Genomic DNA, 26,720 nt, shown 5'->3' with positions numbered 1-26,720 from the left:
TTTAATGCACTTAAAGATCCCTTACCTTAGCCTTGTAATTATATATTTGCAAGTAATTAAACATCCCATCTTCAGTAAAACTTTCTTTTCCTTGAGCCTGGCCTTTTCCTTCTCCAGCTAGCAGTTCACACAGACACACAGTCCTGCCACTCCACACTTCTTACAAGGACCCTCTTCTTGTCCTTCTCACCTTTTCCAGCTTCGGGGTCAGCCCTCTCTTCTGGTTTCCGTCCCATCTTTCTGCATGTTCTTTCTCTGTTTCCATTGTTGGCTTCTTAGCCTCAGCTTACTTCTTAACTGCTGGTGTTCCCATGGTGGTCCTTGGAACTCTATACACAATTCCTGGGCAGCTTTGTCCACACCTGGATACTAGCTCTTTTTTGAATAAGTTGATGACTTCCAAATATTTCATTTTATTAAAACTCCCCACATTAAATCAACGGCTATATATGAACCAGGCCCCTTAAATTAGTATGTCCAAGACAGAACTCACCATCTTTCCCCCAACCCACTCGCTCTCCTATTTTTCTACTAAGCAGCCCAAGTCGGAAACGGAGAGCTCCTACAAGCTTGTGTTGCTCCTTCCTTCTCATTCAGTCACAAGGACCTGTAGATTCTTGTCCTGGGTTCTCTTTTTAGCCATCTCTCTTCTTCACTTTCCAGTCACTGCCTTTAACTGGTCACCCGCTTCGTGCCTAACCCACTTCAGTCTGTGTGCCACACTGTTTGCCAAAACACACAATCATGCTAGCTGCTATGTAAAGTCCCTCTGCGGTTCTCGGTGGCCTTCAGGGCATTGTTCCAACTTCTCTGCTCATTCACACAGCCACACACCATCTCCCTCCATCATACACCAATCCATATAAAACTGCTGGTTTCACACTTCCATGCTTCGGCACAGACTCAATCTTCTCCTGGCATGTCCTTCCCCGTCTCTGGCTGCTACTTAGGCTCTTAAAAGCCATCCATAACCAGCCCTCCCAGTCTGACCGAGCTTCCCCTGTTCCACACTCCGAAAGGACCTCGTTCTCACCACACCCATAGCCCTGATTACTCCTTACTGGAATCACTCATTTACCTGATTATCTCCCCACTAGTCCATAAGCTCCTTCAGAGCAGGAGCCCTAGTTTCTTTCTGTTTGTTTTCTTTCTTTTTTGGACTTTTTTTAAATTTATTGATTTTTGGAGAGAGGGGCGAGAGACAGAGAAAAAGAAAGGGAGAGTGAAAAAGAGGGAGGAGAAGTGGGAAGCATCTACTGGTAGTAGTTGCTTCCTGTATGTGCCTTGACCAGGCAAGGCCAGGGATTTGAACTGGCGACCTCAGTGTTCCAAGTCAACACTTTATCCACTGCACCATCATAGGTCAGGATATTTTATTTTTGTATCTCCAGACCCCAACACAATGCCTGGCACAAAATAAATACTTGATAAATTAATGTTTTAGGATATATATATGACACTTTTAACTTTTATTTTTTAATTTTTTTAGTGAGAGAGAGAGAGGGACAGACAGACAGGAAGGGAGAAAGATGAGAATGAGAAGTATCAATTCATAGCTGTGGTGCCTTAGTTGTTCATTGATTGCTTTCTCAGATGTGCCTTGATGGGGGGAGGGGCTCCAGCTGAGCCAGTGACCCCTTGTTTAAGCCAGCAACCTTGTGCTTCAACTCAGCAACCTTTAGACTCAAGCCAGTGACCATGGGCTCATGTCTATGATCCCACCTCAAGCCAGCAACCTCACTCACGCTCAAACTGGTGAGCCTACACTCAAGCCAGACAAGCCTGGGTCCTCAGCGTCCCAGACCGATGCTCTATCTACTGCACCACTGCCTGGTCAGGCAAAATTTTTATTCTTTAGAGGGTTGTGCTTTGGTTTTTTTTGTGGTTTTTTTTTTTTTTTTTCAGATTAGCCATGTGCATCACTATTTCACATTTCCTTGATCTTTAGTCCTTTATTTAAAAATTATTTATTGATTTTAGAAAGAGAGGAAGAGAGAGAGACAGAAACATTGATCTTTTCCTGTATGTGGTCTGAGCAGGGAATGAACCTGCATCCTTAACATATCAGGGCAATGCTTCAACCAACTGAACGATCTGGCCAGGACTCTTAAGCTGTCCTTTGACTAAAATAGGTACAGACATTTAGGGACAGTCATCTATGCTTGATCTTGGAGCAGAAACTAAGAAGGTAAATTCAACCAGAGGAAAAAGTTCCAGTCAGAGGTCTAGGGGAGGGAGGGAGTGAGAGCCAGTCTGTGGGAGTCATGACATTTTGAAAACACCAAATTCTCTGTCACCTTGAGCTTTTTCTGTGGGGCAAAGGGGTGACAAAGGCGGGGGCTTTTGTCCTCTTTTGTGGGAAGGTTTCCCCAGTGAGTTTTCTTTTTGTGGTGCCTGTGGCCAGGAAGGAGGCTGCCCCAGGAACCCCCACCTATTTTTAGCTTCAGTTCAACATCCTACAGACCAGCAACCCTCCCATATAGGTTCATTTTCAATCTTGCTCTTGCCAGTGTAAATCACCCAGGGTGGGCCTGACAAGCTGCTAGACCTGAAGTGAGAATAAAAAGACTTTAAGTGAACCCTGGCCTGGTGGCACTGTGGATAGAGAGTTGTCCTGGCCAAGGTCACGCATTTGATCCCCAGTCAGGCATTTAGGGAAAGCAACCAGTAAGTACACAACTAAGTAGAACAATCAGTTAATGCTTCTCTCTCTCTCTTTCTCAAATCAATGGGGGAGGAGGGGAGCTAAAAAAAAAAACAGACTTGAAATGAGAAGGTAGCCTTCAACAGTTGAAAGTTGCCAATATGGCCTGACATCTAATATGTCTAATAGCTTCTTGTGCTACTTTTATAAAACAGTTTAGTGTATATTCATGACTTAATGTTATTTTAATGAAGTTCTCTGTGATCAGAGTCCAAGATGTGGAGCCCACCCTGGATAATCTAAACTCCTTCCCAGGATTTCCTCTTTAAAAGAAACTTATCCAGGAAATGAATTGTTCTAGATGCTGCCTGAGTCAGATAAACTACAAAGCATACATTATTCTTGGCACACCAATAGCTTCTCATTTTAAATACTGACTGAGCAGGCTAGTTTTGTGTGCTTTATTAAATTAGGTCAAGCTCTTGAGGGAGGCTATTTGGTGCTGGAAATGCTGCTGCTTCTGAGAGGCATCAAAGATCACCCTTGAAGGGCAGCTGCTGGGCTGATACAGCAGCACCTCTGCCAGGCCCAGTCAGTCACATGTCCATGGGCTTCAGCGTTGCAGCACATGGATGGGCACTTCGATGATGCACTGTCTCACTGGGCAACCTCTACATCAACCTGAATGATTCAGCCTCCTTCCCCTCATTTTATATCCCCGAGGGATTTTTGACACAGGGGATACTCTGTGTATCTAATATCTCTAGACTAAAGCTTCTGTCCTAATTTCCTTTTAGATCTCTTGTCCTGGGGAGGTGAGCTAAGCCATAAGCAAGTCTATAGGACCTCATCTATCTTCATCTGAAGGCTTTGAGAAGGCAGAGTCTTCTTCCTTATGCTGGGTCCCACCCCAGAGGTCACTGTCAGGCAGCAAAAGAGGAAAGAAGAGATGGTGGCACCATCTAGGTCTATCTATAATCTCTCCACTCCTCTTACTAGTGCTCCAGTCCCCAGGTGGGCCAAGTTCTATGCAGGCTCTGTTTTGTACTCCTGTCTTTCTAATAGACCAGAGTCCACAGTGCCTACTTTCTAGGTAAAATGAGAATGATAACACCTAATTCTCTCCAAGGCAGAAGCTGGACCAGATGAGCTCTTGAGATAAGCAAAAATAAAAATTAACTTATAATAAAAGGGACATGAGCAATAACTAAGCAATATAATGCAACATGTGACCACAGGTCCAATTATGCAAGACAGACTGTAGAATTAGGATTCAGAAAAGGGCAGAGCAATGCAGGGAGAAGACAGGGAAGGACTCTTGGAAAAGAGGGTGGGGGTCCTGCAAAGGAAGTAAAAAGGCGTTGGTCCTTGGACAAGGAGGGACAGCAGAGGACATATTCCAGTGAAGGCCAGAGCAGCTGTAGCGAAGTGTTCTTGGGGAGAAATGCAGACTGGGAGTAGCTAAGCTGGGTGGAGTCAGACTGTGGAAGGCTTTAAATGCTGTCTGAACCACTCAGACCATCCTGCAGGCCATGGTAAGTCACTAGACATTCTGTTACAGGAAGTGACACGATGAAAAGGTTTGTTGAAACAGTAGTGAAAGAAGATGTAGTTGTAAAACTGTAATCCTTTTATACTATTTGAATTTTTAAACTATTTTTAACCATGTGCAAATGTTATGTTTCAACTTAAAAACTGATCATTATTTTTCCTGACTGGTGGTGGCAGAGTGGATACAGCTTTGACTTGGGATGCTGAGGTCCCAGGTTCAAAACCCCAAGGTTGCCGGCTTGAGCACGGGCTCATCAGCTTGAGCACAGGGTCATCAGCTTGAACATGGGATCACCTATATGATCCTATGGTCACAGGTTTGAGCCCAAAGGTTGCTGCCTTGAAGCCCAAGGTCACTGGCTTGAGTCCTAGGTTGTTGGCTTGAGCAAGAGGTCACTTGCTCAACTGGAGTGCCTGCCCCCCGCATCAAGGCACATATGAGAAGCAGTTGATGAACAACTAAAGTGCTGCATCTACAAGGTGATGCTTCTCAACTCTCCCTTTCTGTCTCTGTCTCCCTATCTCTCCTGGAAAAAAAACTAATTAATTTTTAATACTATAAATAATACAACATAAATTTGTGCCAAAACTTTTAAAATAGGAACATTCAAGCAATATTGTAGAGTCTGAAGAAGAACAATGAGAGGGCAGCACAGGGTGAACGCTAGCTTCTGACTGAGTGACTCTACCCTTCTGAGTCTCACATGTCTTTAAAACAGAAATAATGATACTTACCTAACTGAATGGTTGTGAAGATCAAATAGAATAAACCACATCAAGTGCCTGCCTTGTGTTTAATAAGTGTATAAATAACCAACTGAGAGGCTACTATGGTAAAACAGGGCCTGCACTAATGTGGGAAAGATGGAAATGGGAAGGTGACAGCTTGTGCCATTTCAAAAATAGAATAAACTGAATTAATTAGCTATGGGAACTTCAGGAGAGGGGACACTTAGATATTTCCCCTGGGGCTGTCATAAATGATGTACTATCATCACATCTAAATATCCAGTATCAGTGAACATCCTCAACCCAACTTTCCTGAAATCCCCTCAATAAAATGATTCTTCAAAGAACTTATTCCCCAGATGGCCTGAAGATGTCGCTGCAGACAGTACCATCCATACTATACTCATTTGGTCCCACACTGCCTTTTGTGAAGGACAAATTCCACTGTTGCTCCTAACCTAACTCCCCCTACTCCAGGCTCTTGCCCTGAGTGTAGTCTCCTCTTTTTCCTGTGAACCCTCAACCTTCCCTCTACCCCCTGCCCTGAAGCCCTGGAGGTGAATTTAAGTCTTTCAAGGCAGCAGAGCCAACGTTGTAGCTAGGTGGGCTTCCCTGCTTTCTCTCCATCATCACATTCATACAGATAATTTGCCAAGACCTATATCCGTGCTGTCACCCCACCCACATCCTCCCTAGCTTCTTGAGTTTCCATCAATGAATGTAAGGGGCACCCCTACACCCTTTTTCCCACACCCTTTAACTTCTCTTTCAAATTGGCCCAGTTTTCAAATGTGAGCATTTAAAGATTTGGTGATGCATTAATCTACCTCACTTTCTGAAAGTATCAGTGTTCTTGGAAAATTTATCCCTAAACAGTAGCCTATAAACAGTCCTAGTATATAGGAAATGATGAGCATTCCTGAGCCAAGCTGAGTGACTTATCCAGAGGGACTATGTCACAGTCATGGGGCTGGACTCTGACAGCTGAGACTGGTAACAAAGGAAAAATGTTCCATGCCAATTTCCCCCAATCTCCCTGGTCATGGATTCTGTTTGTGGCCTTTCTTACTCTGTATTTCATTTTCTTCAAGTATTTAAAAGTCAGCGGCCCTGACCGGTTGGCTCAGCGGTAGAGCGTCGGCCTGGCGTGCGGGGGACCCGGGTTCGATTCCCGGCCAGGGCACATAGGAGAAGCGCCCATTTGCTTCTCCACCCCCCCCCTTCCTCTCTGTCTCTCTCTTTCCCTCCCACAGCCAAGGCTCCATTGGAGCAAAGATGGCCCGGGCGCTGGGGATGGCTCCTTGGCCTCTGCCCCAGGCACTAGAGTGGCTCTGGTCGACAGAGCGACGCCCCCGAGGGGCAGAGCATCGCCCCCTGGTGGGCAGAGCGTGGCCCCTGGTGGGCGTGCCGGGTGGATCCCGGTTGGGTGCATGCGGGAGTCTGTCTCACTGTCCCTCCCAGTTTCCAGCTTCAGAAAAATACAAAAAAAAATAAAAAATAAAAAAATAATAAAATAAAAGTCAGCCTAGCCCCAGCCGGATAGATCATTTGTAGAGTTTCGTTCCAAAGCACAGAGGTTACCGGTTCGATCCCCGGTCAGGGCACATACAGAAGCAGACTCATATTCCTTTCTCTCTCCCTTCCTCTCTCTAAAATCATAAAATAAACATTAAAATAAAAATCCTAAGGATAACTTTCATAATCAATATTTTAATAGATATCCCCATTAAAAGCCTCAGAGATAAGCCTCCAATACATCTCAATATTTAATATTCATCCAAGTAATCTGGGTCTACTCCAGAGAACAGAGACTCTAAAAGGAGGTTTGGGAAAGATACTGTTTTAGCGATTACAAGAAAGAGCTGTGGATTAAGGTTCCTAAATCTTCACTCTATGTGTAATCTGAGGCAAACCTTTTAACAACTATGATTCTGTTTACCTTGGTCCTAAAGCATTCCCCACACCTTAGACCATATAGGGGGGGAAAATCCACATCTCTTAATAGTTTCTGGTGGTGGATTTTGCCTCTGACACTGAAAGGACCTTAATAAGCTCCTCATCTGATTATGGTGCCCAAGAGCAGGGACCTCCTCTCATTTACGTGCCATATCCAGCCAAGGACCAGGCGTTTGCGCAGAACTGCCCTAGTGCTAAGTTGACTCAACTCAGAAGGAATTTACACCCAAGACAAAAGAGCACATATGCTAACATGAAGAGGAAGTGATGTGCCTCCACCCCTTCCTCACCCAGCTTCTCCTCCCCAAACACAACAGAACCGTGAACAACCTGCACACCTACAGGTATTACTTGGTTACCGCCAACAAACAGTGAAAAGGGAGAGCCAAGCATTTTAGTGGGGAGTTGACACGTGCAGGCCTCCTCCTGCCCTGGCACGGGTTACCTGCCAGGCAGGCTGGGCCCGCGCCTGAGGCACCAGCAGAGCGGGAACACCTCAAGGAGATATCTATTGAAAGAATTTGAGTTTTAAAAAAGAGAAAAACAAACAAAAAACCCTAGTCTCTGGAGAAAAAAAAACCCAAGACAGAATTTTATTGAGCTTGTTAATCTTATTTCACTGTGTATTGTTCAACAGTTCTTTCGGGGTGGGATAAAAAATTGTTCAGGGTTTAGGATCTCTGATTCCAGTCTGCCTGCCAGAGGCAGACTCCCTGGACAGACACACTCCTCCTGGCCTCCGGTTACATGTGGAAGCGGAGCCCCCATGACACCAAGGAAACCAAGGCCAGGTGCCTGCCTCCGAAGCACCGTGACAGCATCATACCTTGGCTGAAAAACAGGTTGTAAACTCAGGGCCTGTGGGCTCAATGTAGCCAAAATATAGAAATGCACTTTGTTTGGTTGTCACAATATTTTAAAATTTGAAAATGTTCGCATCAAAATCCATTTTCTGATTTTTTTTAACAATAGAATATCAGCACTGAACTCAAAGTACTGCTTGGTAGAAATTGCCTGAGCTGAGTACGAGATACATGCCCTCTCAGGTCTAGACTGTCAGAGCTGCCGCCACTCCTCTGGGATTCACATGGCTGGCTTCACTCTTCTGTGGAGAGGTATTTGAGTTTGATACCCTTGCAAGTTTTGAACCTTATTAAATTGCAGAATGTATAGCAAAAGAAATACATAAAGGCTTTGATAAGGCTTATTTTCAGGTCACTACAAATGAAGGTCCTGACAGGTATTTTCCTCTGGGGAAATCCGGAGCTTGGGAGCTCCAGGTTCTGCAGGGCTGGGCGGAGGTGGTTGCTAACCACAGCAGGAGGAAGGAAGACTGAGCATGGATTGGAAGCAGAATAGAAACTCAGAATTTCACAGCAGAGCTGTCCATCAGTGATGGGCCTGACTCTCTTGACCTCCATCCAGGACTCTGTCATGGCTCCTCTCTCTTTCAGCCTAGCTGCAATCAATTTGCTGGGGCTAAAACACCTCCGGCTTATAATTGGCCAGGGTACACAGGACACTCTGCCCACAATGTGAAGGAAAGCCAAATGTGGGACTGCTGACTGAACCTAAAGAAAGATCTCCATGCTGCCAGGGTGCTGGGCACTTGAGGCAGTAGGTTTGGCTTCCATTGCACATTTTCCATCCAGCAGGAGTACATGAAGTCCCACCGGCCACGGTGAAGCCCTTGATCATCACTGGCCATCCATCTTGTCATTCCCTATGGCTGCATTCTGTGCTAAAATACAAAGCAGTTTCAAGGTTTTAACGTATTCATTCTTTTATCTTTTGCATTAAATAGGAAAAAACCAAATGACATTAAAACTGAATTACCTAAGGTTTAACATCTTTAAGATGGTCAAGATCACAGAATATGTTTGACAAAAACATATTGGGGAGAATTCTTAACCCAAAAGTCCATAAAGTTCTTTCTAAACCAACAATCAGTTTTACAGTCGTCTGTCCCTTATGCTCATGCTTTCTGATTTGCAAGTATGTTCTTTATTGCCCAAGTTGTAATGTTTGTTGATTTAAACCCTTTAGAGCTATACATAATAGAGAGATAACCTGCTAGATCTCGTTGTTCAAAACTGTCTCCCAGGTTGCAGAAAAACAAAATGTTGGGAATCCCCACTGTGAGGGACCGGTCATCAAAGCTCAGCGCCTCCCAAAATTTCCAAAAGCGCTGTGACAAATCAGGGAACACCTGTGTCTGACTCTTACCACTAGGTGTCACACTAAGCAATCAGTAATAACCCCCCCCCCCCCCCAGGTGCCGAAGGCCATAGGAAACATAAAGCATAAAGGGAGGTGCAAAGACACTTAATCCTGAGATAGTTGCAGCACTTTAGTTGTCCTTTGATTACTTCTCATACATGACTTGACCAGGGGCTCCAGCCAAGCCAGTGACCCCTTGCTCAAGCCAGCAACCTTGGGCTCAAGCCAGAGACCTTAGGCTTCAAGCCAGCAACCTTTGGGCTCCAGCCAGCAACCAAGGGATCATGTCAATGATCACATGCTCAAGGTGGAAACCCGGCACTCAAGCCAGCAACCTCAATTTCAAACATAGGACCTCGGCATCCTGGGTTGATGCTCTAATCAATACACCACCACTGCTCAGGCTGCATGCTTTTCTTTGTAATAATCATTTTAAACCTGCAGCTAAAAATCCTCTTCTATGGTATTCTTTATTAGTGGGGCCTTTAGAATTTGACATTTCTGTACTTTTTTACAGATACAAATATCCCCAGAAAGGGGAACATCTAACAACTTCTATTTTACCTAACAATTGGTGTAGAAAATACTTTGAGTATCTTCCAAATTATAGTGTTTTCAGTCCCATTTTCAAAATGTGTTTTTAAAAATGGTAATGCTATAACTGCTTTGACCAAATGAGTAATATGTTGGATATTATACAAACTGCCACATGGTACCCAGGTAAATTTCTCTGCATTTCAGTTTCTGCTTAGGAAAGTAGGAACAAGACCTATCTTACAAGATTAGTTCTGAGAACAATATGTTGCATAAAGTATTGGAGTCCTCTCAAAAATTTATACTGTGAATTATTCCAAGAGGCACGGTCCCCCTTAAGCAGAGTTATACACGCAGTTGTAGCCAAGTGGTACACTTTTTAAGCTGGTAAAACAAACAAAGAACCCTAAATAGCATCCAGCCTAATCTTATTATTATAAAAGCATGTATACCATAGCAAAGTTAACTGATCTCTCCAATTAATATGCAGCTTTTCTGGAGATTGAGTCTGGAATTGAGATCTACTTATAGTAACTATTCCACCTTGCCTCAAAAATTGTACATTGTATATATCATATGCCTGTAGAGAAAATGGAGTCTATCACCAGGAATTTTTCATTTTAGCGTGTGATCACACCTTGAAGTTGTTTTTTTTTTATTTTTTCCCCCTCATATTTTGTCTGTCACCCCAATTGACCCAGATTCCCTACATTCAGATATTGGGAGTGGGGAGGGGAAGAGTCAGAGAGAATGGCTAGTTAGTACACAGCCAGTTAGGTTAAAGATGATTGCAACAATTGCCAGAAATCTCCACAAAGCTATAGAGGCCTCCTGGGACTAATTCTAAAGAGCTCTGATTGAAGTAGCTTTGTTTTGCCTGGACCAATTCTAGAGAAATATCAATTAAATTTGTGACTTGTTGGCTAGGAGGTGGGGGTGCAAAGAGGGGCCTAAGTTTTATTTCTGCAGGTGAAACCAGAGGATGGTGAGCCTGGAGTGACTACCCACATTTTTGCATGGATATGTCCAGCTGCTGCTCTCCCCCAGGACAGGACAGCAAGGAACCTGGAGGAGGGGGGTGGGGAGGTGGGGGTGGGGCAACATTGGGGCTGCCTTTAGCCACCTGCAGTTTGCCTAGGGCTGCTTTTTTAGCCATCCTCAAGGACCAAGGGGTAAGGCACTACTCAACCCATTCTTCAGCCTCCTTCTCCAAATGCATCAGAAAGTCTCCCAGCTGAGCAGCCAGAAGTAGGCTCAGGATCCATTCTCTGCAGCAGCACAGTGCAAATCAGGGGACAAGACCTCAATAATTATTTGGTCATTGCAAGATATCTACAACCTCTACTGCAAAAATTAACCCCTTGCCCTACTTGAAAAGAAATTATGCTTACATTCTGTATTCCCCTCTCCACCCCACCCTCACCCGCATAAGGGCTGAATGCTTGCCTCCCCCTCCACCCCTCCCACCACCACCTAGGGTTGGTAAACCCTAGGAAATGATTTGAGAGTCCTCCAAGCATTTAGATTTTTAATGCCAAAACTTCCGTAATTTCTACCTGAGGGGGCTGGGATGTGTGTGCTACAGGTCCCTGCACTGCAAACAGCCTGGAGTCGGCGGGAAAGCAGAGGCAACTCTTACCACCAGTACGTCCTTCCCCGCACAGGGAAGTTTGGGGAAACGAATCTCTACACCGGGCCGTCATTTCCACTCGCGTTTTCAAAATATCAAAAAATGGAAAAGACTGGCAGGATGGCAAACCCCAACGAGGAACCGCCTAGTGAGTCTGCGTCCCTGGGATCCCAGCAGACGACGACCCCAAATCAAATCCATCGTGGGAAACCCCAAGGAAAGGTTTGTTGCAGAGGGACAATATTACTGAGTGCAGGCTGCAGGGAAGTACCGGGGGAGGGGGCCTTGTCGGGAGGACTTTCCAGCCACTCAGCTTTCATCAAAAAGTTCCCTGTATCTGACCCCAGTGGCTCATCGCAGGGAGTTTCTCTAATGAACCCCGTATCAGGGTTTAAATTGCTTTTCCCCTAGCAGAAGACGAGGCCAGTTCTCTTTTCTGGTCTGACTGGCTTGGAAATTCCCCGCGCCTGACCCCGCCCCGGAGAAATCCCCAGCCAGCGTTTATAGGGCGCCGCGGCGGCGCTGCCGAGCCCACAACAGTGCGAGCCCGCGGTCCCGCCCGCCTGCGACACTGCGAGGGAGCGATCGCGCAGCCAGCGGCCGAGCGCACCGGAGCAGCAGCGCCTGGAACTGTCACACGCCATGTTTCACCCCGCCGAGCAAGCCCAAGACTGGACCATGGAGGCACCCAGGGACGCGCTCAAGAAGGAGCGACTGCTGGACGACCGCCACGACAGCGGCCTGGACTCCATGAAGGATGAGGAGTACGAGCAGATGGTGAAGGAGCTGCAGGAGATCCGCCTCCAGCCTCCGGAGGTGCCGCGCAGCTCTGAGCCTTGGAAGCAGCAGCTCACCGAGGACGGAGACTCGTAAGTGTCGTGGGCCTCGGTGGCCGGGCCGGGCGGGGGCGCCGGGCCTGCAGCGCCAGTCGCGCGGCCCGCGATGCGGCCGTGGGCCCGGGGTTTATGCACCGACCGCGGGACCGTGCAAAGCTGCAGGGGGCAGGGGGTCAGGTTCGTTCAGGGGCCGCGCTGCCACCGCTCGGCCCTGCGGCCACGCACAGTTCTACGGCCGGGCACAGCCCCCACCCCTGCCCGGGTCCTCGCGGCTGGGGGCGGGGCGGCGGCGGGGACGCGAAGTCCCGGCGGGCGAGAGGGGCGGGCGTTTCTGCCCGGCTGGCGGGCGCGGCGCGGCCGGGAGGGGAAGTACAGGGCGTTCCGGCCCGGCGGGAGGGCGGGGCGGTCTGGTCGGCGCCCTCCGGGGAGGGGGGGGCCGGAAAGTCCCTGGGCGCCTGCCAGGAACACTCAGCTCATAATAACCTCGCGGAAAACACCGCGGTCTCGGCCTCCAGAAACCCCGGCCTTGCGCAATCCCCCGCAGCCCGCGCCTCCCTAGGCCCCACGCATTGTACTCACCCCGGGGGTTTTTCCCTCTCTTCCCCTCAGGTTCCTGCACTTAGCCATCATCCATGAAGAGAAGGCACTGACTCTGGAAGTGGTCCGCCAAGTGAAGGGAGACCTGGCCTTTCTTAACTTCCAGAACAATCTGCAGCAGGTGCGCCTCTCGCCTGTCCCCTTGCCTCTGACCCCGTGATCTAGCACAATGCTCCTAATCCTTTATAAAATTAAGTCAGTGATCATCATTCAACGTAACCTTTTACATTCAAATCAGCCAGCATTCTAGAAAGAATGCTTTGTAAAGTAAAGAAAATTCCACTAATTTGGTGAGGCCTTTATGAAGCCTCTGGTATTTGCCTTGCCCTTTGCCCCTTGCACCTGTCAGGGAGGAGCAGCACCCACAACCTGGGGAACCTATGGGATTCAGGGGGAACTCAGACTGTGAGTTTGGTCCTTGACTTACCCTCTCTGTGTTCCCCTTTCTGTTTGTAGACTCCGCTCCACTTGGCTGTGATCACCAACCAGCCAGAAATTGCTGAGGCACTTCTGGAAGCTGGCTGTGATCCTGAGCTCCGGGACTTTCGAGGAAATACCCCCCTACACCTTGCCTGTGAGCAGGGCTGCCTAGCCAGTGTGGGAGTCCTGACTCAGAGCTGTGGGACCCAGCACCTCCACTCTATCCTGCAGGCCACCAACTACAATGGTACGTCTCCTGCCCTGCGCTGCCCTGCCCATCAGAGGGCGAGCAACTGTGGAGAAGGGGGAGGTGGGTTCCAGACAAGAGCTTAAACTGTCAACATGTGAAAGGTTGAGAAAAATATGCGTGCAAAAGGCCTATTTGATGCCTTTATAAAGTTTATTCAGAAACCAGATTCTTCAGAAGAATTTGTCCCTCAGAAGAATAGATGGAAGATTCTGCTTGCAATGTGCTGGTTGGAACAAGTGATTATACCTTTCTTTCTATTGTTCTTCTAGGCCACACGTGTCTGCACTTAGCCTCTATCCATGGCTACCTGGGCATCGTGGAGCGTTTGGTGGCCTTGGGTGCTGATGTGAATGCTCAGGTGAGTGTTTCATGCCTCCAAATGGAATGCATCGGGTTCTAGGGCCCTCCTCACTGAGATTTCATATGCTTTTGTTGCATGCAGAAATTCCAAACACAACAAACATCTCAAATTCCTTTTGGTTTCAGGAGCCCTGTAATGGCAGAACTGCCCTTCATCTTGCGGTGGACCTGCAGAATCCCGACCTGGTGTCTCTCCTGTTGAAGTGTGGGGCTGACGTCAATAAAGTCACCTACCAAGGCTACTCCCCATACCAGCTCACGTGGGGCCGCCCAAGCACCCGGATACAGCAGCAGCTGGGCCAGCTGACCCGAGAAAACCTTCAGATGCTGCCTGAGAGTGAAGATGAGGAGAGCTATGATACAGAGTCAGAGTTCACGGAGGATGAGGTAAGTCTCAGTTTTGCTCTGCAGAAAAACAAAGTGGAAATTCTCCTTCTACCCTCCCAGGCCCCTAGAACTACTCTTCATTCAAAGGTCACAAAAAAATGAAGTTCTCAAACTTCAGTGTATATAACCAGTATGCCAAGAGTGTCTTTTACTCTCTTTTGCTTTTACGGAGGGGAACATTAGCAAAACCCCCTCAGCCCATGAAGTGCATTTATTTGGGTTATAGAGAATGGAGTCCACAGATACTTGAGTTGTTTCCGCTCTGGAAGTTTAACATGCCTTTTTTCCTCTTGTTTTTAGCTGCCCTATGATGACTGTGTGATTGGAGGCCAGCGCCTGACATTATGAGCTTCACAGAGTGTCTAAAAGAACATGGACTTGTATATTTGTACAAAAAGAGAGTTTTATTTTTCTAAAAAAACAAAAAAAGAAAAAATCTAAAGGGTGTATTTAATAACTACTCTGCACACTGCGTGGCTGGAAACATTTTGGTGGATCAACCCTCATTTTGTTATTTTTATGAACTTTGTAAGGGGACAAGACATCACTGGAATTCAAAGAAAACCTCTTTTAAACCTAACCCTTGCAAGGTTTTTAGAGAAGGTTATCCAAAATTTGATGAAAGGACTACATTTTATTTATTGTGCTTTTTGATTGAACCACCATGAATTCAGTGGCTGAGCCCAGTTGTGTCCTATGATATGTAACAATGAGGTGTGTTTGTTAAAAACTTTGGTGTCGTGACGTTAAAAGCTACTACCTGTCAAAGTTTGTGTTACCCTCCTGTAAATAGTGTACATAGTGTATTTTTTTTTTTTTTTGGTAATTATTTTGCTACTTCTAAGATGTATATTTATTAAACAGATTTTTACAAAGAGTATTCTCCTGATCATGTTCTTCAGGCTGCAGTGGGATTCCTTTTCTGAGAGTCATTCATTCCTCAGGTGGAGGTGGAGAGTGGTGTGGGAGCACTTGCCACAGCCAGCCATGGAACCCTTTCAGAGAGCAGCTTCTCACACTGTTACACACCAGCTTTGCAGGCAGTAGCAACCCACTGTGTGTGGGAGGGTAGGCCGTTACAAGATTGCAAAATGATAGGAAACAGGCTGGGGTGGGGGGAAGCAAGCTGCTTGCCCTACAGCTGGAAGGCTCTCCATTGTCGTTGGCTTTCATCCTCTTGGTTTAAATTATTTCGGGACCCTTAACTTCAACTTCAGGAAATTATTTTGGCCAACAGGAGTATGCTGAACTCAAATGCATTTTCTAGAGCTGGCAAAGATGTCAGCTATAATAGTGGAAGTTCTTAAAGATACAGGCTAAAGAATGGAACTGCACTAACATTAGCAGGCACCCACCTCTGAGCCTTCGTGTCCTCATTTATAAACTAGCCTGTAGGGGATGTTACACAAGACAAGCCACAGAGAAAAGCGTAGCAGAGTGCCAGGCACTTAGTGATAAAGAAAAATACAGGCTATTGCACAACATCCTGCATTTCACATGGGAAGAAACAAGTCCAGAGAATGTCCTGTCCAAGGTCGCCTTGCAGAGGGGACAGAGGTGGTTACTTATTTAATACACTCGTTTTCAAGTGGTCAATGTTTTTTAAGTGCATTCTACCTCTAAACCTATTTTATTACCAACTATAGCATAAAAGTGATTATAAAGACTTGAGAAAGATTGAATCAGCTCAAACCAGTCTACTTCTACTGAATATTTCTGCAGAAGATTTCACAGGAAATCAGTAACTTGTGAAATTGGGTTGAGACGATTTGGATCTTAATGTTTTCATCCCTAAAATGCATCTCTTGCCCAGGTAGAAAGGGAGTAAAGGAAAGTTTATGGCATACTATAAAATGCAGGGCATTGTATAAATACAATCATGTACTTTGGCTTGAACCTAAGAAAGCATTACCATTACATTACATTATCTCTTTCCTGATCCATAAATGATGTCAAAGTCAAGTAAATATGATCACCTTCCTCTCAGACCAAAAATGAGCCAGTATTTAGTGGGTCCTTCATATATAAAGAGGAGTATTATAGACTGTACTGACTGGTCAAAACCAGTCATCTGAAGCTGAGCACTGTGGTGGCCCCTCTACCAGTCTTGACTTCTCTCAAAGTGCTCCAGGCCTGTCACTGAAATTCTCTGTCCATCCCAGAGCACCTGAACACAGGTGTTGTATGATGTAACATGAATGTAGATTAGGTTCAGCTGATAAGTAGAAATGGCAAGAGGGTTAAGAGGAAGGTTATCTACCTCATATCCAAAAAAAAAAACAAAGATTGGAAACTTGGCTCCCAATTTTAGAATGATGCTCTTAGCCCTTCTCAGACCAACGGGCCTCTTTTTCCTTGTAATGGTCTTGAATCTGCGTACAATGTCCCATCATACTCACTCCAGTTTTGTGCTAGAGGATTGAAGAAGCAAGACAAAGGATGTGGCCCACTCTTCCTCAGCCTCCTTGGTGATCAACTTTTGTATAATGGTGTAACCTTCCATGGCCATGGCAAAAGGGGACCCTTCTAACCCTTTGGGCCCAGCCTCCCACCTGTCGAGGCTTCAGCTTCCTGCCCTTCAGGACTGCAAACCTCAGGGCAGATTCCATCATCTGTATAAATCCCCAGGTAGCCGGGTCCAGTTAAGGGCAAATCAGCCCCAGTTTCTTACTCTTCAGTTATTCTTGATTTTCCACTCCCTTTTTTGTCTTTTAAGTTTTAAATCCACTGTCTTTCCTTCGTGCCATTGGTTGTTGGCTAGACCCTGGAGTTTCCTAAAGAAAAATTTTAAACCTGAAACACTTATCCATAGAAAGTTCTCAAATTTCTTAGCAAACAAGAACAAAAGTTTCCAAAGAAAATTGTTCAGCTGACTGAAATATTTTTGTGCACTTTGATTTTCTGCAAGAAGCTAAAGGTCCTATTACAACCCATAGAAATAAGGGGGCCTTTGGGAAAAATGGAAGTGACATGAGGGGGAAATAAAAAGTCACATCAGCAACTTCCTTGAATTTAGTTCCTTGATTCCTTCTGCCTCCCTCATCCCCAGGATAAATTTCCTCTATAGGTCACATGAACCAAGTCACTTCCAGAAAGAAGCATTTTTCTTTCAAGAAGGAACAAACTCTAGTCTGAGAATTTGAAGCCCTCCATTCAGCGCCTGGAAATGCTGGTGCTAGACGCACTGGGGTGTCTGCACTCAAGTTCAGTCACTACTGGAAGTGATTAAGTGCTGACAGAACTGAGTCAGTGACCTGGGTTTTCCTTAGCCCCCTTTCCTCCCAATTTTTATCAACTGAGCTTAGGTGTAGCAGAGTTTCATTCAGCAAGGAAAGTCAAAGTGGAAATCCAGTCAGAATCGGGTCCAATAAGCATTCTCCAACCTCTGGTACTTTGACAAGAATATCCTAGGCCATTTCCCCATTTTAAGAGAAACTGAAACTGGATATTCTGTGTATGCTTCTCCCCTAAAGAAGTGGACTCTGTCTCACCTATTCACTCGCAATATAAAGCACTGTTATTCTCCAGGCCCTGTGCAGGGGCTAGAGACACCAAGAGAAACCAGTCATGGTCTCTCTCTCAAAAAGCTTCTTGCTTAGCCAGACCTGTGGTGGCACTGTGGATAAAACATCAACCTGAATGCTGAGGTCGCCAATCTAAAACCCAGGTTTGTCTGGTCAAGGCACATACGAGAAGCAACTACCCACTCCTTTCTCTCTCTCCTCTCTTTCTAAAATCAATAAATAAAATCTTTTTTTTTTTTTTCAGACAGAGTGAGAGTCAGAGAGAGGGACAGACAGACAGGAACGGAGAGAGATGAGAAGCATCAATCATTAGTTTTTCTTTGCAACACCTTAGTTGTTCATTGATTGCTTTCTCATATGTGCCTTGACAGTGGGGCTACAGCAGACCGAGTAACCCCTTGCTCAAGCCAGTGACTATGGGCTCAAGCTAGTGAATTTTGCTCAAACCAGATGAGCCTGCACTCAAGCTGGCGACCTCGGGGTCTCGAACCTGGGTCCTCTGCATCCCAGTCCGAAGCTCTATCCACTGCACCACTGCCTGGTCAGGCTAAATAAAATCTTTAAAAAAAAAAAAAGAGCCCCTTAGTTAGGTGGACAGGGAGACAAGCATATATAAGACAGGATGGTAAAATTTGAATGTGGTAGGGGATGGAGATCAAGAGATTACATACCTGCCCTGGCCGGATAAATTGGTTGGTTAGAGCATTGTCCTGATATGCTAAGGTTGCAGGTCAATCCCCAGTCAGGGCACATACAGAAACAGATCAATGTTTCTGTCTCTCTCTAAAATTAAACAATAAATTTTAAAACAAAAGAGGGAGAGATTACACCCTAGTTAGCTATTTGCCCTCCAGGCCAGTACTATCTATTCTCTTATCCTGTTAATGGTGAAAGGCACCAGATGTTAGACCTTGGTCCTTGAGTTCAGCTAAGAAAGAATTCAAATGCAAGCAAAAGTTTCTTTAGAAAGTCATAGAGGTAGCCCTGGACAGTTGGCTCCATGGTATTTCAGCCTGGCATGTGGCTGTCCCAGGTTTGATTCCCAGTCAAGGCACACAGAAGAAGCGCCCAGCTGCTTCTCCACCCCTCACCCTCTCGCTTCTCTCTCTCTTTCTCTCTCTATTTCTCTCTTTCTTTCTCTGTCTCTCTCTTCCCCTCCTGTAGCTGTGGCTCATTAGAGTGAGTTGGCTCCCGGCACTGAGGATGGCTCCATGGCCTCTGCCTCAGGCGATAAAATGGCTCTGGCTGCAATGAAGCAATGGCCCCAGATGGGCAGAGCATCGCCCCTAGTTGGCTTTCCAGATGGATCCTGGTTGGGGCTCATGCAGGAGTCTGTCTCTGCCTCTCCTTCTCTCACTAAAAAAATTTAAAAAAATAAAATTTTTAAAAAAGAAAGCCACAGAGGTAGAAGTGAGCCATAGAAGAGGGGAGCCACCTGGGCGGGTGGTATTGTCTCAGGAAACAAGTTACAGAGGTGAAAGACAGGCCCTGGGAGCTTTGGGGAGAAAGGGCCAGGAGAGGCACAGGTGTACCAGAGAGAGAGAGAGAGAGAGAGAGAGAAAGCGTGTCTGAGGGAAGAAGGGGTGGGGAAGGGGAAGGGACATGCTCAAGCAAGAGAGAGAGCCCCTTGTGCTGAGTTCTTCGTCTAGAGGGGCTTTATTTTTATTTATTTTTAAGTTTTCTCCATTGATTTGAGTGGGGGAAGGGAGAAAGAGAGAAAGAAAGAGAAGCATTGACTAATTGTTTCACTTAGTTGTTCTATTTAGTTCTGCACTCATTGATTGCTTCTCCTATGTAACCTCACCGGGTGTTTAACCCGGGACCCCTGGCATAGGGTTGAAGCTTTATCTACTAAACCACCCCGCCAGGCTGTCTTGAGGATGTCTATCTGGAGGTCTCAGGGAAGGATCTCAACAGAATATTCATGAGCTCTCCAGGTGGGTCCTTTCAGGGTCATGGTCTCCAATGATTGGTTGGTACCAAAGCAGGGGGGTTATTAGTCACTGCAGCTGCTCCTGATGTCAGTCATGGCCTCAACCCATCTGGCCTTACTGCTTTTCTGGGTCTGAAGCTGAAATACAACTGAGGCCTAGATATTATCACTAGGGCTTAATGCTGCAGGGAGTGATCGTGCAAGGGCTTGTATGGGAGTCATATGAGGCTATTCTCTGGCCCCTTGTTCCTCCTCTAAGGGTGTCTACCACATGACTAGTGACATTCCAGGGGATGAAAAGTCAGGGGAAGGTCCAAACTGCATGACCAGCCATATGAAAATTTAGGGGGTCTAAACCGCATGACCACCAATATCCTAGGGGAGAAAAGGTCACCCTGGGGGTGAGGTTCCATCCTACAATACTTGTTTTCCCAGTTTTACCCATTGCTAGAACACCCTGATGACTTTCTGTGCCTGGCCTAGCATTCCTACTCTGTTCACACCGGACTGACTGCCCACTATATCAATCCCATGTCCCAGTGACCACTTGCACCCTTTAGGCATGTGACTGGAAACAAAGCTATGCTCAGAAAAAAACTAACTTTCATGCTGGGATTAAATCAGCCCCCCTCCACAGTGGGCAACCTATTCATTTTTGCAACTGTGTGTGATCCTAGATTGCAGAGCTGAGCCCAAAAGCAATTTGACACTAGTCTTTGAATCAGTGATAAATAACATGTTTGCCTTCATCCAGAGTTTCTCAAACTCAGTGTGCACTCGAATGGCCTGGAGATAGAGGAGGGTTAAGGTCGGTTGAGGCCCCAGGCACAGAAGAAAATGCTGGGCCCCTTAAAAAAAAGAAAGAGAGGAGAAATAAAAATATATGTTAACCATATTTTTAAATAAATAAAAACTATTATGTATTATTAATGCTAAAATTGCACATCTGAAACCAAACTTGGTGTCATTAGAAAATAGTGTAAAGTTGGGGTTTTGCGGGGCCCTTCAGAAGTGGGGGCCCAGGGCGCACGCCCAGTGCACATGCCATTAAATCTGCCTCTGCTTGGAGATTTTGTTGAAATGTAGAATCTGATTCAGTTGGTCCTGGGCTGGCCTGACATTTGCATTTCTAACAAGTTCCCAGATAAGGCCTATGCTTCTAGTCCCAGGATCACACTTGGAAGAGCGTTTTGAATAACATTTCTAATAAAATGTTATTTTATTTAGTTAGTTAGTTAAGGATAGCACTCTCTGTCATCCTCCCTCAGTTCCCCTGCAAATCTGGACAAGCTCTTCTGCAGTGCTCAGGAGAATGATCCAGCATTAGGCAACATGAGTCTTGAAAAATATGGATGCTGGCCCTGACCGGTGGCTCAGTAGATAGAGCATTGGCCCAGCATATGGACGTCCCAGGCCCAATTTCCAGTCGGGGCACACAGAAGCGACCATCTGCTTCTCTCCCCTCTTTCCCTCTTCCCTCCCTCTTCCCCTCCTGCAACCAGTGGCTCAATTGGTCTAAATATCAGCCCAGACAAAGGTTGCCAGGTAGATCTTAATCAGGATACATGCGGAGTCTATCTCACTGTCTCCCCTCTTCTCACCTAAAAAAAAAAAAAAAAAAAAAAAAAAGTATGGATGCACTGACATTAGAATAAGACTCAAAACCAATGAACCTGTATCCAACCAGGTAAATGGAATAAGAGAGGTGTCTGACACAACACAAGGCCAAAAATCATGAAGGAAATGCCTTTGAAGGGCAATTCTCTAATTATGATGAAAAGCTGGTTTTTAGATGAGCTTATTTGTACCTTTGTATGGGGCTGCTATGGCCTGTGGGAGAGGCTTTGACCAGACCTTCCCCTGAACAGAGGGAGAAAGGAGCTGCTTACCTGGGACAGCATCTCCATATAGCCTTAGCAGAACACAAGAAGCTTTAACAAGCAGTTAACTAAAATGAGTCTGAGAAAACCTTATGTAAAAAATAACTTTCCTGGCCCTGGCCACCTAGCTCAGTCAGTTAGAGTGTTGTCTTGAAACACCGAGGTTATGGGCTCAATATCTGGTTAGGGCACATGTGAAAAGCGACCAATGAACACACAACTAAGTGGAACAATCAAATGAATGCTTCCCTCCTTCTCTCTCTCTCTCTCTCTAGAATCAATCAATATTTTTAAAAGAAGAAGAAGGAGGAGGAGGAGGAGGAAGAGGAGGAGAAGGAGAAGGAGGAGAAGAAGAAGAGGAGGAGGAGGAGGAGGAGGAAGAAGAAGAAGGAGAAGGAGAAGGAGAAGAAGAACAACAACAACAACAACTTGGCCCTGGCCAGTTGGCTCAGCAGTAGAGCATCGGCCGGCATGTAGAAGTCCCAGGTTCGATTATCAGTCAGGGCACACAGGAGAAGCCACCATTTGCTTCTCCCCCCCCCTCCTCCCCCTTCTCTCTTTCTCTTCCTCTCCCGCAGCCATGGCTCGAATGGTTCAAGCAAAGTTGGCCCTGGGCTCTAAGGATGGCTCTATGGCCTCACCTTCAGCGCTAAAGTAGCTCAGTTGCCAAGTGTGGGTCAAATAAGTTTGCATATATGATGTATATGTTGTGGGTCAAATAAGTTTGCATATATGATGTATATGTCTGCTTGCTTATATAAATATTTTGCATTGGGTGTGGGGGACAGGTTGTAAGCAGGCAAGGTCCTTCCTTATAGCCTAAGTCTTAATATTAAGACTAAGCTTTTCCCACCCTTTTAGTACTAAAATCTTCTCAACACTAAGCTTTTCCTCACACCCTGACTGTTGCATGATGTGGGGTGGTGCATTCTTATGAGGAATCCCATTTATGCCTCAGATAAGTGACTTTGAATCAGAGACTTCCTTATTGGTATATTGGATTAAAGGTTTTGATTTCTACACTATAAAATGGGGCAGACCAGGAGCGCTCTCTCTCTCTCTCTGTTCCTGAAATTAGCATTACGGAGGAGAGCAGAGAAAGGCCAAGTGGAGGAGAGGAGAAGCAGCCAAGATGACGGAGTGCTGAAGGAGAAGCCAGTTTGTGCAGAGTTTGTGCAGACAGAAGGAGATGGGGAACAGAGGTGAATAAGGTTGGTGAGGTAAAAACCTTTGATTCTAGGAAACTAGGATAAGTCAGTGGCTTTGGGAGCCTTGAATGGAAAGGGAAGTGTTTTCCCACTGTGTGTATTTCTTGCCCACCGAGTGCAAGCTAGGATTAAAGATGATGGCCCACCAGTTCTTGGCTCCATTGTTTCATTACCGTCTGTCTGAATCAAATGTGAACCTGCATGGGCCAGGTGGCTGTGATGGTGGCCATGGCTACTGGCTTTACATTTGGCGTAGTCTGTGGCAGGATTCGATACAGATCGGTATGGAGCCACCACCACCTTTGAGCAGTGGAGTAGAGGACTGGCTGCTGTTATGGTTCCCCATGGCTGTCCTTTTGGGGACCGTAGGCTGGCTGACTTTTACAGCCATGAGAGAGGAAACCAAGAGCTCTGTGGAAGAGGCTTCCCGGGACCTGCAAACAGAGCAGTGGAAGGAGCTGGAGCAAATGTGGGAGAAACAGATGCTGGCCCTGGAGCTGAAGCAAGCACCAGAGAAGGCAGACCAGGTTCGTGAGATTTGCTTGGAAATGGAGCAGCCGTTGGAGAAGGAATCACAGGTTCGTGAGTTGCAGATTGCCCTGGATGTTGTGGAGAGCCAGCAGCGGCAGGAGGCTGGGGCTGAGGCTGGGGCCAGGGTTGCAAGGCCCAGGGCTCAAGCCTGGCAGCAGGAGCTGGTGTTTCCAGTTCCTCTTTGGAGGATGAGAATCAGGCTGGAGTTGCAATCCACAGTCTCCAGAAAATGAGAGCCCAGCAGTGAGGAGTACCTACTATGCCCCTGGTAGGTCTGCAATTTTGGGATATAGGGGTGAATGCCATCATGCTCTCCAGAGCAGAGATGGAAATGCTAACTGCCATTGCCATATGTTCCTCCTTGGTACAGTGTAGGACCTGCCAAGACAGCAGGAATGAGGGCAGGGGCTGAGGCCCCCATGTGCATGGACTGATTCCTGGACTATGACTGGAGTGGGCACTAGCTCCTTTGTTGGATAGACTTACAGATTTTGGACAATGTGAAATACCCTGATGGGGGTAGGGGATGGCTTTGCTGGAGACCCTCCCCCTGTCCCGGGAAGTTTTTCCCATGGCTAGAAAGAAGTCCGAGGACATTTTGCTCTTGCCCGCCGGGTACAAGCTAGGATTAAAGATAATGGCCCACCAGTTCTTGGCTCTGTTGTTTCATTACCGTCTGTCCAAATCAAATGTGAACCTGCATGGGCCAGGCAGCTGTGATGGTGGCCGTGGCTACTGGCTTTACACCAAGTAATGGAGCAGTGGCCCAGATGGGCAGAGCATTAACCAGCAGAGGGTTTGCCAGATGGATCCAGGTCAGGGCGCATACGGGAGTCTGTCTCTCTACCTCCCCACCTCTCACTTAATAAAAAAAAAAAAATTTAAAAAAAGAAAAAAGAATAACATCCCCTTAAATGTTGACATCATTTCATATCTCTTAATATTAAAAATGCATTGAGTATAGGCTATATGCTTAGTATACAGCTATTTAAAGGTAAGTTTTTAAAAAAACTTTTAGAAAATAAAAAACTTTTAAGTTGTCAAATTTTAATTTTATACCATATTTTATTCAAAATGTTATTTAACTGATTTATGGTAATAGATATCATGGGATAAACTAATAAACATATTTACTTTTCATGTATTAAACAAGTATTTAGTGCTCTGTGTCAGATACTATTCAAAGTAGGTTATAAATATTAACTCCTTTTTTTTGTATTTTTTTTTTCTGAAGTTGGAAACAGGGAAGCAGTCAGACAGACTCCTGCATGCGCCCGACTGGGATCCACCTGGCACGCCCACCAGGGGGTGATGCTCTGCCCATCCGGGGCGTTGCTCTGTTGCAACCAGAGCCATTCTAGCGCCTGAGGCAGAGGCCATAGAGCCATCCCCAGCGCCCGGACCAACTTTGCTCCAATGGAGCCTTGGCTGCAGGAGGGGAAGAGAGAGACAGAGAGGAAGGAGAGGGGGAGAGGTGGAGAAGCAGATGGGCGCTTCTCCTGTGTGCCCTGGCTGGGAATCGAACCCGAGACTCCTGCACGCCAGGCTGATGCTCTATCACTGAGCTAACCGGCCAGGGCCTAAATATTAACTCTTATGATCCTCAAACCACCTAGGTATTATTATTATTTTCATATTTTTTCTGAGGAGGCTGGAGCATAGCCAAGGTAAGAGACTCAGCCAGGTCACATGGTCAGGAAATGGCAGCACCTTACTGGGGCAGAGGGGGCTCTCAGGTCCACGTTCCCAACATTTGGTATAAAGCGGCTTCCAAGCACACATGGGAATTCCCACTAAAAGAATTTCAGATCATCAGCCCTGACTGTTTTTTACACATTTGTTACTGATATTCCACAAAATTGGATAAATATTACTAAGGATGGCTTGAATTTCTGATGTGTAGTGTTAATAGAAGAGTGTTTTACAGCAATTATATACCGTATTCCCCATGTATAAGATGCACCTTTAATTTGGGGGGCCCAAAATTTGAAAAAAAATGTATTACATAAATTATTGAACTCAAGTTCTATTCAGCATAAAATTCATACAACTCCTCATCACTGTCAAAACTCCCATCAGTAGCTTGTCCTCATCTGTGTCTGATGACAAATCACTGTTGTTGGGCAGATAAAATATATTATGCTCACTTTGTTAAAGATGGCGCTGCCCATGTGGAGGCCATCACCCAGGTGATATTAATGTGTGTTGGGGGCGGGCTGTGGGCAGGCAGAATCCTTGTAGCCTGGGGCTTGGTTTTGGGATTAAGCCTTTCCCACCGTTTTTGATGTGGGGTGGTACAATCCCATCATGTCTCTGATAAGTGACTTTGTATTAGAGACTTCCCTATTTAGTATATTGGAAAAAAGGTTATTAATTCACACTATAAAGTGGGGGCAGAACTGGAGCTTGCTCTCTTGGTTCCTGAGATTATCATTAGAAGAGAGAGCAGAGAGGAGAGCAGAGAAAGGCCACGTGGAGAAGCAGCCAAGATGGTGGAGTGCTAAGTGAGAAGCCACTTTGCGCAGAGTTTGCGCAGAGAGAAGGAAGGAGATGGGGAACAGAGGTGAATAAGACTGGTGAGCTAGAAACCTTTGATTCTAGGAAACTCGGATAAGTCAGTAGCTTTGTGAGCACTGAATGTGAGTGGGTTTTGGAGCCCAGTGTGTGTGTTTACTTGCCCGCCGGGTGCAAGCTAGGATTAAAGATCATGGCCCATCAGTTTTTGGCTCTGTTGTTTCTTTACCGACTGTCCGAATCCAGTGCGAACCTGCGTGGGCCGGGTGTCTGTGATGGTGGCCCTGGCCTTGTATATTGGCTTTACAACTGTCTTCAATAATAAGCGCAAAAACCAGCGCAAAAAAGTGGGAAATGCAAGTAAAAAAATCTACAACCACTGTATAAGACACACCCAGTTTTTAGATCCCAATCTTTTTTAAGAAGGTGCGTCTTATACATAGGGAAATACGGTGACGATGCTGAGAACTGAGCTGTGGTGGTGCAGTAGAGAAAGTGTTGACTCGGAACACTGAGGTACCAATTCAAAACCCTGGACTTGCCTTCAACAACTACAAGGTGAAGTTTCCTGTTTCTCCCCCCTCTTTCTCTCTCTTTTTCTCTCTCTCTTGCCCCTCTCTCTAAAAATCAATATGAAAATATCTTTAAAAATTCAGAGAATACAATGTAAGATCTTAGGAAACCTCAGTAAACTGAACAATATAGTGTGGGACTCTGGTGGATCTGGACCTGAATCCTAATTCATGTCCTCTAAATGTCTAGTGTCAGGTTTCATACGGTGCTAAATAAAAGTAAGTGAGGTATGTCTCTCCTTCCAGAAGTTTCCAGTTGTGTTCTATGTTTGCTTCTGATTGAGGCCAGGTCTACCCAAAGTCACCACATTAAGCATTTCAGTCAGACTTTCTACCATTTTGCAGTATTTTAATATTCATCTCAGGGGAAGCCCAAAACAAACAAGCAAATGCAAACTTTTAAGGACTAATGAATGAACTTCTTTCAGATGAAATGTTCTAGTG

The 26,720-nt window shown here is 45.9% G+C and overlaps 1 protein-coding gene across 1 annotated transcript; it reads left to right on the top strand.

The window, feature by feature from the left end:
• The first annotated feature begins 11,781 nt into the window (after nucleotides 1-11,781).
• Nucleotides 11,782-14,992, top strand: NFKBIA (NFKB inhibitor alpha). Its single transcript, XM_066343589.1, has 6 exons — nucleotides 11,782-12,133; nucleotides 12,710-12,818; nucleotides 13,154-13,364; nucleotides 13,637-13,725; nucleotides 13,854-14,114; nucleotides 14,415-14,992. The coding sequence occupies exons 1-6, from the start codon at nucleotides 11,907-11,909 to the stop codon at nucleotides 14,460-14,462; spliced, it is 945 nt and encodes a 314-aa protein (XP_066199686.1). The 5' UTR covers nucleotides 11,782-11,906; the 3' UTR covers nucleotides 14,463-14,992.
• The last annotated feature ends 11,728 nt before the right edge of the window (nucleotides 14,993-26,720 follow it).

This window comes from Saccopteryx leptura, chromosome 6 (genome assembly GCF_036850995.1).
Source record: "Saccopteryx leptura isolate mSacLep1 chromosome 6, mSacLep1_pri_phased_curated, whole genome shotgun sequence".
NCBI lineage: Eukaryota > Metazoa > Chordata > Mammalia > Chiroptera > Emballonuridae > Saccopteryx > Saccopteryx leptura.
The sequence above is the reverse complement of the archived record's forward strand: the minus strand, read 5'-3'. Positions and strand labels throughout refer to the sequence as shown.